We start from the raw sequence: 13,535 nt of genomic DNA, 5'->3' as shown, positions 1-13,535 counted from the left end.
GGCTGTTTTGAGGATCAAATGAGAAAATATTTGCTAAAACACACAACAACAAAACAACCCCAAATAGAACACATTAACTGTAATCTAATAAGGAACCATTACATAAATGCTTATTTTCTTCCCTTATCTGACTTGGATAGACAATGTTAAGGTGTGTGTGTGTGTGTGTGTGTGTGTGTGTGTGTGTGTGTGTACATGTGACTTGGTGGGGAGAGCATGAGTTCAATAAAAGAGACAGAGAAAATGTCCATTTTAATACTTTTCTATTTGTTTGGTGTTATTACTTACATCCATTTGTTGTTGAGTTGTGTCCTACTCTTATTGACCTTATTTGGGGTTTTCTTGACAAAGATACTACATCAATTTGACATTTCCTTCTCCAGATCATTTTACAGATGAGGAAATTGAATCAAAGTGACTTGCCCAGGATTGCCCAGCTAATAAATATCTCAGACCAGATTTGAACTCAGGATGGTGAGTTTTCCTGGCTCCAGGTCCAATGTTCTATCCACTGAGCCATATAATTGCCTACTGGTTATAGTTTGTAGTTATACAATTTTAATCTGATTAAAATTTTTTTTGTCAGCTTTTAAAAAATGTTTTTGTTGTTTTCTTTTTTCCATCACTTAAATTTTCCTGTAATACTCTCCCTCTTTATTTCCGGAGGAAATAAAGGAAATAGGAAAAAAAAAAAACAATTTCTAAAAAAAGATGGCAGTCTACATAATGCTCTATGTCCATGGACCTGAGTGACCTATAGGAGATTTTTTTTTCTTCTATTATACCACATCCTGGTTAAGTTTGACTCCCACATTTTCCAGGTTTTTTTTTTAAACAACCATATTAATTTATCACCTTGTGGAAATAAGAAAAATATAAATCTAATCTCATGATTCATTAATAGATAAAACCAAATTTATGATACTTCCGAATCACCTTTTGAATTTACACCTTCTGAATAAGTCAGCCAGACCAAGAATCCCCTTTTCAACATCCCTGATTTATGATTGTCTAGTCTCCACTTAAGGTGTCTCCAGATATGGAAAACCTACTGGAGCAATCTCTTCCTATTTAGAAAGATATAGTTGTTAGGACTTTTTTTCCCCAAACATGAAAATTGGATTTGTCTCCCTGACTTTTTCATCCTTTGCTTCTAGTTCTGTCCTCCTGAGCCAAGCCAGACAAGACTAGTTCCTTTACCATGAAGACCCTTCATATATCTGAAGATAACTATTACATTCTCTCCAAATATTCTCTTAGCTAGTAAAGTTTAATTTCTGTTGTATTTGAAGAGATTATTCCTTCTTTGATGAGTTTTTCTTGTTCTTACAGTCTTCATGGCTTATGTTCTCGTTTGACCTTAAAGAAAGTTGCTAATATAGATTATAGTAATAAGATAATATACAGAAGCACTCTCTCTGTAATACATACACACAGTTTTTTCTTTGCTGTCCTTTTGCCTTTTATGCCTCTTCTCTCCTTTGTTAATAAGTTTTTGTGCAAAAGAAAGGTAATCTAACTGTACCAAACTTAAAACTATTTTATAAAGTGGTGATCAAAACTATTTAGTACTGGTTAAGAAGTAGGAGTTCATAAAACATAACAGTCCATGACTATAGTAATCTAATGTTTGATAAATCCATACTAAAGCTTTTGGAATAAAAGCTCACTATTTGACAAAAATTGTTAAGAAAAATTGGAAAATAATTTGCAGAAATTAAACATTTAGCTCAACACTCAATACCTTATTACCAAGATAAGGTAAAAATGGGTTTATGATTTAAACATAAAGGGTGATACTAGAAGTAAATTAGAAGAACAGATCGTCTGATCGTCTATCTTTCAGATTCATGGAGAAGGAAGGAATTTATGACTAAAGAAGAACTAAAGAACATTATGAAATGAAAAAATATATAATTTTGGTTAAATTAAAAAAAAGTTTTTTGTGCAAACTGACAAGTTTTTGTATGTGTTTCAGTGGTCCTGTTCTTTGGAAGGATAGCTCTCATAGTATTCTTTACTTGCAGTCAAGGCATCATTCTCCTGATGTCACTGTTCCTTTTCAAGAATGAAAGACAAACAATGATCACGGTATACTTACCATCTCCCCTTCTCCTCTGCATACACTCTCACCTATTCCTCTGGAGGAACTTCTCTGATAGGCTTGCTGAAACCCAACAACAGCGATTAGAACTCTTGATTTTCTTTTAGTCTTTTGTTGATACTTTTTTTTTTTTAAACTGAACTAAATAAAATATAAGAAAAAACAGAATAGAAAAAAGAAAGACAAAAAATGAAAATTGAAAATAAAAGAAAACATTGCCATATGCCCAGGAGAATATCAGGGAGTATTCAAAATAAATTAATCATTGAAGTTCTCCCCTCTGACCTGGAACCCCAAATCAAAAGCACCCCATTCCCACCCCATAAGTCCCTGAAGCTAAAGCCAGAAGCATTAATTTCTGTTGTATTTGAAGAGATTATTCCTTCTTTGGTGAGTTTTTCTTGTTCTTACAGTCTGTCCCACTGCTGCTGCACTCATCTGCTGTGCTGGTTCCTTCTCACCCAGGATTGTGTCTCTGCTGGACTTGGTGTTTCTGATCAATTGAGATTCACTCAGTCTTCTGGGACTCAGATGCCCTACTCCACAAACAGTTCAGGATACTGGCCCAGTAGAGACACTGCTGAATCAAAGTCATTTGGGTATAATTCCAAATTGCTCTCCAGAATGGTGGGATCAGTTCACAACTCCACCAACAATGTATTAGTGTCCAGTTTTCTCACATCCCCTAGAACATTCGTCATTATCTTTTCCTGTCATCTTTGTCAATCTGAGAGGTATAGTAGTATTTCAGAGTTACCTTTCTTTGCATTTCTCTAATCCATAGTAATTTAGAGCACTTTTTTATATGACTAGAAATGGATTTAATTTCTTCATCTGAAAATTTTCTGTTCATATTCTTTGACCATTTATCAATTGGAAAATGTCTTGTATTCTTATAAATTTGAGTCAATTCTCTATATATTTTAGACATGAGACCTTTGGGTGTAAAAATTTACCCCTAGTTTTCTGCTTCCCTTCTAATCTTGGCTTCATTGGTTTTTGTTTATACAAAACCTTTTTAATTTAATTTAATCAGAATTATCCATTTTCATTTTATAATTGAAATGAACAAAAGATTGGCCTCTCCTCAGTCTTTGATCAGGGGGGGCCTCAGGCTTATAGGAAAATGTTACTTAAACTAAATTAAGGGAAGTGTTTTTACAAAGTGCTTGCTCAACTATGTTCAGACAGAATACTTGCCTAACTATATCAGACATCCTGAAAACCCCCTATTTTTCCCCTTGTAAAAGTCGAGGCACTGTTACCTCATGGCTGAACAAAAATGTCTCTACTTCTGTTTGGCGTAGAATTCTACTGAGAGATCCATCCCAGCTGGTAATAAACACTCTCAAAATTACAAACACCTTGGCTGTCCTGAATTTTATTGCCTGGGCTATCTCAATAATGCTCTCTAGTTCTTCTTTGACCATAATTTTTTTTTTTCTTTTTCACAGATCTAAGAGGTAAACTATCCCTTTATTCTCCTAATTTACTTAGAGTATTTTGACCTTATTTTGGTATAGGGTATTAGATGTGAGTCAATACCTAATTTCTGCCACACTATTTTCCAATTTTACCAGCAATTTTTGTCAAATAGTGAGTTCTTATCCCAGAAGCTGGAGCTTTTGGGTTTATCAAACACTAGATTACTATGATCATTGACTATTGTGTCTTATGAACTTAACCTATTCCACTGATCCACTGCTCTATTTGTTAGCCAATATCAAATGGTTTTGAAGATTGATGCTTCATAATATAGTTTTAGGTCTGGTATAGCCAAGGCACATTTGTTTGCATTTTTTTTCCTCATTAATTTCCTTGAAATTCTTGACTTATTGTTTTTTTCAGATGAATTTTGCTATTTCTTTTAGCTCTTTAAAGTAATTTCTTGGCAGTTTGATTGGCACAGCACTGAATAAGTAGATTAATTTAGGTAGAATTGTCATTTTTATTATATTAGCTCGGCCTACCCATGAGCACTTGATATTCTTCCAATTGTTTAGCTCTAACTTTATGTGAAAAATATTTTGTAATTGTGCTCAAATAATTCTTGGCTTTGTCTTGGCATATATATCCCCAAATATTTTGTATTATCTACAGTTATTTTCTTTTTTTCTGAGGCAATTGCTGTTAATTGGCTTGCCCAGGGTCACACTACTAGGAAGTGTTAAGTGTCTGAGACCAGATTTGAACTTTGGTCCTCCTGACTTCAGGGCTGGTGCTCTATCCAATGCTCCACTTAGCTTCCCCTACAGTTATTTTCAATGAAAGTTCTCTATCGTTGCTGGATTTTGTTAGTAACATATAGAAATGCTGATGGTTTATGTGAATTTATTTTGTATCCTGCACATTTGCTAAAGTTAATTCTATCACTTAGCTTTTTTAGTTGATTCTCTAGGATTCTCTATGTATACTATCATATTATCTGCAAAGTGATAATTTTATTTTCTCATTACCTACTCTAATTTCTTTGATGTCTTTTTTCTTCTTTTACTGCTAAAACTATTAGTTTTATTTATTTATTTATTTATTCATTCATTCATTCATTCATTTATTCATTTATTTATTTATTTATTTATTTATTTATTTATTTATATATATTTATTTGTTTGTTTGTTTGTTCGCTTATTTATTCATTCATTCATTCATTCATTCATTCATTCATTTATTTATTTATTTATTTATTTATTCATTTATTTATTTATTTATTTATTTATTTATTTATTTATTTATTTATTCTTCCATAATCCCTGAAAACCAGTGACAATACCAAAGTATGGCATGGCATGTGGTGGATGACCTTAGTTTTTGATGTCTGACCAAGTTTTCAGCACCCCACAAAGCCTGCTTCAGCCACCTTCATGACCCTTGGAACAAATTGCTCTCATTTGACTATTTCACCAGGGGAAGTTTTCATATAGTATGTCTAAGGTATTCAGGGAGGACTAGCACCTCTGGTGTAAAAGCTTGACAAGCCCATTTCAGGGCTGCTCATCCACCTCCCTATCTTTTATCCAAACCTCATTTGTGGCTCCAAGAAGCTATAATATGTATTGTGTGCTCTGAAAAACTATCTTGGAAGATGGGCTAAACCAGGCTGAGGCTAATATACAGGTCTCAAAGTAGTAGATGAACTGGAAAAATGTGTTTCCCAAACATGTGAAGACACCCTGTGATAGCCCCAGACAATAACTTTATATTTAATTATGTACCTATTTATAAAAATGATATCTTCCCAGAATAATGCAAGTTCCTTGAGAATAGGAATTATTTTATTTTTGTCTGTATGTCTTCATTGTATAGGGAATTATGGGTAATCAATAAATGCATATTATCTATAACATATATACATAATATATAATATATTACATATAATAATATACTATTAATCAGATAACTGATTAATACAAAGTGTGTCATAAAAAAAACAATTTAATTGAAGAAATATTTATTAAATGCCTATTAGATTCAAGACATTGTTTAAATTGCTTTGATTAGGAAAACAATTAAGTGTCTGACACTTAAAATATATTGTTCCTTGATCCCTTGATAGAAGATATAAGGGTTGGGTGATTGAATACATTTATTTAATTTAATTTAAACCACTTAATGTGATGAAATGTTCAATTAATTTTATGAATCTGAATTCTAAACTTTAGACTAAGTTTAAAAAATCCTTGACAATGGAATGACCTTGCATAAAAATCCTATTCTGAAACACAGAAGAAACTTGGTCACACCCTAGGTATCTTATATAAATTATCATGCCCATAGAAACACAATCATTTAAAGCTTGGAGCAGATGTTGAGTTGCAGTAAAGTCTACAAGAGAAGTGGTCTTCAGGAAGATCACTCACTTTCAACTTTAGCAATGATCTAAGAGGGAGGATGCCAGATAACATCTTGTCTAGTCAATTTTATAAATTTCAAAAGTTAGCTATAGTGATGCCCAATATAACACAGTGGCTAGATTATATTTAATGAGAAATATAAAAATATTACCTTTTCATTATGCATTGTATTTGACAGTTTTGTCATCTTTTCAGATTTGTGGATCAATAGAATATGTCCTCTTGTGTATCTACCTACCTTTGTCACCTGTTCTATCTCTATTAGACATTTTCTTGTGAAGTTATTTCAAAAGTGTCTTGGTTGCATCAAAATTGCATTCTTTGCATGATCATAAAAATGCAATTCTATTTGTACAAAACTATAGCAACTCCTTTCATGCTATCAATGAATTAGAATCTGAAGGGATGTCTAATAATGGGGAATGACTGATTATATGAATGCAATACTTATGAGAAGTGAAGAAAGAAATGGTTTCAGAAGAACATAGGAAACTTTGTATGAAGTTTTAGAAAGTGAAGTGAACAGGACAAGGAGAACAATTTACATGATAACAATAGTATAAAGAAGAACAATATAAAGACTTAGGAACCTTACTCAACACAATGACTGACCACGATTCAGAGTATTCATTTTTCAACATCCTGCTCATTTTCATAGAAAGAGATGATAGATGAAGAGTATAGATTGAGATTTTTTTTTGGATATATGGGAATTTCTTTTTCTTGATTATACATGCTTGTGATGGGTGGTGGGGGAATGCAATCTTTACACTCACTAATCAGCAGCCTTTCCAAGTTTCTCTGAATTATTTACACTTGTGATTTCTTATAATATAGTAATTGTTCTATCACCATTTTATAAGTTATCATTTCCACATGATATCACTGTTCTTCATTGAAAAAGGACAGACAACAACAATATCCATTCTTCAAAAATCAGTAGACATCGACTTTGATTGTAATTTTTTTCCCTACCACAAGGAATACTACTATGAATATTTTGTTATATATAAGAAATTTCTGTCATTGAGCTCCTTGGGGGAAAATATTCAGTAATGTTGCTTGGTGAAATTTTTCATATAATACAAATTTATCTCCCTACTAGTAGTTCCTTTCTGAATAATGAGAGAAGCGAGTTCAATTTTATATTCTTTCCATAATGGATTAAAATAAAATAAAAATGATTTCTCTTTCTCTCTCCTATATCTTTGCTTATATAAATACTTAATAAGTGCTTGTTAAATGAGTGACTCTCAATATACTAAGAAGTTACTAGGCTTCAAAATGAAAATCAAAAACAAATTTTGTTCTTTCTTACATCATTTAATCTATTTTTTAAAAAACTTGTAAAAGTTAACTTCAATCTGTTTGGATTTTAGTGCTTATTGCAAATACAAAAACATATTTTAGAATAACTATTTCCATCTTTATAGCAGAAGGAAAGCAGTATAATAACCCTAAAATTTGCCCAAAGGAAACTGCAAATGTGAAAATATCAGATATCTTTTTATAGAAAAAATCATTAATAAAAGCAACTGTGTATTTATACTTATATGAATTATTATTCTAATGCATGTTTAATCAATAACATTTCTACACAGAGCCCTGCAGATATAGGATCTACCCTTAAAGAATTTAAATTCTAAGAATGAATAAATTATGTTTCCCACACATATAAGTACTACTTTAAAATATATAAATGCTTTTGTGATTAATAAAATACATGTTTATTTAAAAGTCCTACTGAATAAATAGTAGCCTTTTGTCATGTATTTTTACAGATTAACAGATACTAATAATACAACTATAAATCATTAGGAGGTAAATTAAAAAAAAATGCTTAAAACTGTCTTTACACTTGAAACACTTGGGAATCCTTAATTTTGGCAATATTATGAATTGGAAAACCCATTCTGAACTGTCTATGCCCAGTGGTCGTCATGGATGTATGGGATCCATGAAACTTGGAAGTGATATACTATCAAGCTAGTAAGGTAGCCAAAATTCCACAGACATTTGGAACATAAAATCATAAAATCTGTTCATTATTGTCTGTTGTTGCAAATTTGAAATATTATCTGGATGGTGCTTTTTTTTTTTTTTTAACAAGAAGAGTATTCTGGGAGAAACTTAGATAAAAGAATATGGAATTGTTTTTATTTTTAGGTCTTTGGCTCTAGTCGGCTGTGTTCACCATTACCATGGAAAAGTGGTCATATCCTTCTTCAGGTACCTACAAAAAAAAAGTCCAAATGAAATATCGAAAACAAACACACACACACACACACACACACACACACTATATATATATATATATATATATGCATACATATACATATTTATACATATATGCATACATATACATATTTATACATATATGCATATATACATATTTATACATATGTATGCATACATATACATATATATATATATACTTATTTAAATATACATATTTAAATGGGTTCTTTGTCGTTAGTTTTGAAGTAAAAGATAATTTTTGAACTGTTTATATAAATGGAATGTCCAGGTAAATGCAAGGGGTGTGTGTGTGTGTTTGTATATGTGTGTGTGAAGTATAGTATTTTCTCTTTTTTTTTTTCTACCTAGAAACCCAGATAAACCCAAATAAACAGATACTGAATTACATGTCACTCTGGCCTTTTGGGGACATAAAACAGGAAAAACATGAAAAAGAGAAGCAAAGAAAGCAGTTGATAGCTTGCCATTAATAACTAACACCTGCTTGGCCAGGTGTTCCCTTTCTTGGCATCTTCTTGTAATTTTCCCACTAGGAAGGCGGTAGGGGTAAGATAGCATCTGTAGTTGTGCAGCCTCAGGGGACTGGAGTAAATTGAATTGTCAGAAATATAGTTTAATTGCAGCCCTGCAGTGGTACATTTTAAAAACACTGTACTGCTTAAAATAAGCTCTACAGGAAAAGTTCAGGAGAAGTCACATTGAAAATTGGCTTGAGATGTAACTTGAATAGGAAAAAAAAAAACGACAAGCCCCCAAACTCAAAACAAATACATAGGAATTTGTGTGGCACTGGGCCTCATAACTTTTTCTGTGTTGTAAGTTTGGGGAAGTGTATGAACCCCTTCTCAAAAGAATATTTTAAAATGCATAAAACAAAATATACAAAGTTGAAAAGGAAAGCAACTATATTGAAATTCAGGTATCAAAAATATTAAAACAATCAAATAAAAATAACCCACCCAGGTTAGAGGCATTCCCAGGGGGTAAATGGTGTTGTCCTATTCAGTGATCAAGAATTGGTATCAGTAGCTATAGGAGTGGGATTGGAGTTAGTTTAACTCCTCTAAAACTTTCCCTTTTCTATCTTTTTGTCTGAAATGTGGAAGATGGGATAGAGTAGGGTTGTGGGGGAGAACTAACTGATAACTCACTTCTGCAAATGTCCTCAGGGAGTATATATTTGCTTGACTAAAATGAAGATATTTATGGGAACACAAACTTCTCCAGCAAATGAGAGCTTCTTAAGAGTTTTGATATATTCATTCTTTCTGATTTAATCTAGTATGCATAATCTATAATAAAAGTATTTATTCTTTGAGTCACACAATATTGGTCTAGAGATAAGAACCTTAAGGGGAAGTGGGAGCAACTGAACCAATTTTAATGATTTTTTTTCAAATATAGTGGGGTAATTATCTTTAAATTTTAAATCTTAGATCAAATTGACATAGAAGTCAAGCATGCATGGGAGGCTGAGTAGACTGAGCTATTAGGCCTAATACAACTGAAATCTTAGGCTAATTGCTGAGGGACATCCAGACTGGTTCCTGGTGTTTGCAGTAACCAAGTAATTCCTATGCCATACTGCCTGAAGGAAACTAGATTTGGAAAAATTTGTTGTAAGAGCACCACCTGGTGGTGATGAGATATTGCAGTCTGAGTACAGGTAGCCAGTTCACATCCCTAAGAGACACATGGATATTGCTGCTTACTTACTTACCTGTTTTTCCATCTCTAGTGCCTGTGTCAGAATAGATGTTTTTTATAGAAAACATATCTATGTCAGTTACCTTATAGATATAATCCTAGGATCCTGATGAGTACCCCACACTTGCCTTGGTGCTAAGATTACATCACAGCCCAAAGAATATTTTTTTTCTTTGATGGGGATAAAAGGGGTATTTTGTCTGGCTCTTTCTTGTTTAATTTTATTTCTATTTCTCCTTGTTCCCCAAACTTTGGTGCCATCTTTATTTTTCCCCAGAGCTCCATCTTTGATCTCAGCAGTTTTTGAAAAAATATAATTCTCCTCCCTTGATTTAGAATTGTGTCTGAATCTTGGTCTCTTTGTCTTAGGAGAACTATAGCTATGTTATTTTACATTATCACAAAATAACATACTGTACCTCCCAATAAACAGAATCATCATAGCATTCTTGGTCAGGTGGTTCTCCCCATATGGGTATCTTTAGAATTAAACCTGTTACAAAAAAAGTAACCAATGGTGAAAACAGAGGCAAACTTGAACAATTAAGATTCTACAATAAAAATAATCTCTAGTAATTGGGTGCCAAGTCAGACTCTTTCACTGTCTGATTGATAGATAATCTTACTTGCTAGTTTTATCAATCAGTTTTAATACCTTTGATGGTGACCTGTCCAAAACACAGGGTCATTGGATTCAAGGAGTTTAAATTCAAGTTGAAGAGATGAAACACATAAAAGACTACACACTAAAACTCAAGATGTGCATCAAATGCATACAAATTTTAAAATGCATCAAATAAATGTTAAAACAGCTGTTAATAGCAGTTTTTTTTTTTTCTATGTGATCCTGTTTGTGATTATCTGTTAGCACCAACGAAGCTCTCTCTTGTGGACCAATATCCCATTTGGAGTACTACAGAAAGAAATATGGGAACATTATATGAAAACCATGGCTCCCACAAATTTAATTGAGATTGACTCTAATAGAGAATAGAAATCTTGTTTTTATTGAGTGTATGTTCCTGATCTTTGAAGCCAGCTTTGGCCTTATCTTGCTCTGTTCTAGGCCTCCATAGTACTTCCTGGCCATCTCTTGTCATCTAATGTACCATTTTCTCTTGCCTTTCCCAGCCCCAGCTTCATTTATGTGTTATTTTCTCTCAATAGAATATAAACTCTTTGAAAACAGGAACTGTGTTATTTCTTTTTATTTGTATCTCTAGAACTTAAGTAGTGTCTGGCCCATAGTAAGTGCTTAATAAATGTTCTATTTTTTTAAAAAGTTTTTCACACATTTCATAAATGAGTTGATCTCCAACTCTTTTATTATTTATCTCTCTTATTATTTATTCTTATGACTAAACTAATATATATATATATATTATAACATCTTTACCATCTCTGACTATCAAACTTTACCATCTGTAATGTAGACTTAAAACATTTCTAAATTAAATATGTAATCAAAAGTACTCTAACAAGGCTTACTATTGCATACTTTAAAGTTACTTGGACTTAGGAAATCATTTGTATATTACTAACCAGTTAATAGTCCTCCAACGATTGCAGTTCCTAGGGAAGTACCCAGGGCAGCTGCCTGCATAGCCATGGTGGTCCTAGGAAGCCAAAAACAAAAACATTGAATTTGCTTTCCTAAGAATGTGGCCAAGAAATCCTTCTCTATAGCACATTAATTGCTGCCATCTACAATCCAAAAATCAACACTGCATATGATGGAAAAATCCCAATGAAAACATTTGCCTAATTCTCTTTAATTTTGTAGTCTAATTTCAGAAAAAAAATTATGGTTTAGAAGAAAACTGTTAGAAGAAAACACCCTGTTCTATTACCACTACCATCTTCTTGTTCTTGTTCTCCTCCTCTTCCTCTTTCTCCTCTCTTCCTCTTCATTCTCCTTCCTAGATGAACAAGTCACTTTATAGAGATTGGATGCAATGATTTCTAAGAATTTTGCTATTTCTAAATTTGCAGATGACTTCATGTATAGGAGTCTTATTAATAATTATTTTGAAATTTATAGTTTTAGAAGTTTAGCTGAGTACCTTGGGCACTCAGAGGTTAACAGATTTTCTCAGTGTCACACAGCCAGTATATTTTAGGACTTGAACTTGGGTTATCTCTTTTTCTACTAAGTCATGCAGACTCTCACAATTAATGTCTAGTGGATCATCTTCAGGATAATGTTTTAAGCCAGTGGCAAATATTAAATGAGAGGCCTTAATATTTATGCAAGTTATATTATCTCGTATTCAGTTAATTCAATTCAACAAATTTTTATGAAGTGTGATTAAGCCCAAGACTGCTTCACTTTTCATCCTGGGTGAGACAAGGAGAACCAGAACTTTTTTCCCCCTTTAAAGTAGAAAATGAAAGACCCCTCTGAAAATTTTGGGAAAAAGTTAAAGATCATGTCCACTATATGCAATGGATAGTAACTATGCTTTTCCCAAAGATAAAACTCAGAATCTAAGATGATGTTATATAATCTTACTGTCTTAAAATTAACAAGTATAAAAATGTCATGCTGAAGATGAGCTGTCTATAGGAAGCACTGTTTCACAATATAATGGGGAGAAGTTACTGATTAAAGTGTTTTCCTATAGCTTATATATAATAGAAAGAAAATAATGTTTGAGAGCTAACTCAGTAAAATGAACAAGACTAAGAATAATGTATAAAGTAACAGCAATATTGTTTTAAGAACAACTTTGAAAGAATAAATCAGGGGCAGCTAGGTAGTGAAGTCCTAGCTGTGTGACCTTGGGCAAGTCACTTAACCCCAGCCTCAGAAAAAAAAAAATTAAAAAAAAATAAATAATTTTGACTATTATAAAGACCCAAAGGACATATAAAGGAAGAAGCTATCTGCATCCAGAGGAAGTATGTACAAAATAATTTTACATATATTCATATTTGTGTCTAATGGTAGACATCTTTAGGATGAAGGTAGAAAAAGAAAAAAAGGGGAAAATATAGCACAACTTTATTATAAAGAGTAGCAAATTGTATTTAGTAAATCTGCAATTTCATGTGCAATCATCTTACTTTTTATTATACTATGCTGTGGAAATGCCTATTTTATTCTATAAATTAAAAATAAAATTAGTTTACTAAAAAAAAGAACTAGCTCAGAAAACCAATCATTTTTCTTGAGAAATGATTAGCCTTTAGAAGCTTTTTCATGCTCCATTTTCTTTCTAGAAATTTCTATGCCATACCACTTTTAATTCAGGGTAACTTGGGTATGACTTTCAAGTTTATTCATCTTATAAACCCTTCCATTTTGATGATAGGGAATATGAAAAAGAAGTTTAAATAGCCTTGGATTTCCTTTTAATGTCCAGTAGTGTCATTCTCTTTTGGGATGACTTTAATAGTCACCTTTCCCTTAGTCAAAGAGGCCAATTTTTGACAATATTAGTGATTAAATATGAATAAAATGAAAATACTAAAGTGCTAGCAACAATGCAGGATTATTAGAACTAGAAGGGACAACTGTTGTGCCACAGTTTCCTTTAATTGTCCTGCCTCAGTTTACCTAAATTGTTCTGGTTCAGTTCCTTGAATTATTCTGTCTCAATCCCCCTGATTGC

At 32.3% G+C, this 13,535-nt stretch overlaps 2 protein-coding genes across 2 annotated transcripts in view; both read right to left on the bottom strand.

The window, feature by feature from the left end:
- LOC141566320 (cytochrome P450 2K6-like) overlaps positions 1-2,272 on the bottom strand; it is a 34,169-nt gene extending 31,897 nt beyond the window's left edge. Inside the window, exon 1 of the mRNA XM_074310679.1 lies at positions 2,102-2,272. Coding sequence (XP_074166780.1) covers positions 2,102-2,123 — 22 coding nt within the window. The 5' untranslated portion in view covers positions 2,124-2,272. The remainder of the gene's footprint in view (positions 1-2,101) is intronic.
- Positions 2,273-7,257: 4,985 nt separating this feature from the next.
- The window catches only part of RHAG (Rh associated glycoprotein), a 32,689-nt gene continuing 26,411 nt past the window's right edge, over positions 7,258-13,535 (bottom strand). The window contains exons 8-10 of the mRNA XM_074310677.1: positions 11,464-11,537; positions 10,341-10,414; positions 7,258-8,188 (exon numbers count right to left, since the gene is read on the bottom strand). Coding sequence (XP_074166778.1) covers positions 8,132-8,188; positions 10,341-10,414; positions 11,464-11,537 — 205 coding nt within the window. The 3' untranslated portion in view covers positions 7,258-8,131. The remainder of the gene's footprint in view (positions 8,189-10,340; positions 10,415-11,463; positions 11,538-13,535) is intronic.

This window comes from Sminthopsis crassicaudata, chromosome 4 (genome assembly GCF_048593235.1).
Source record: "Sminthopsis crassicaudata isolate SCR6 chromosome 4, ASM4859323v1, whole genome shotgun sequence".
NCBI classification, from domain to species: Eukaryota; Metazoa; Chordata; class Mammalia; order Dasyuromorphia; family Dasyuridae; genus Sminthopsis; species Sminthopsis crassicaudata.
The sequence above is the reverse complement of the archived record's forward strand: the minus strand, read 5'-3'. Positions and strand labels throughout refer to the sequence as shown.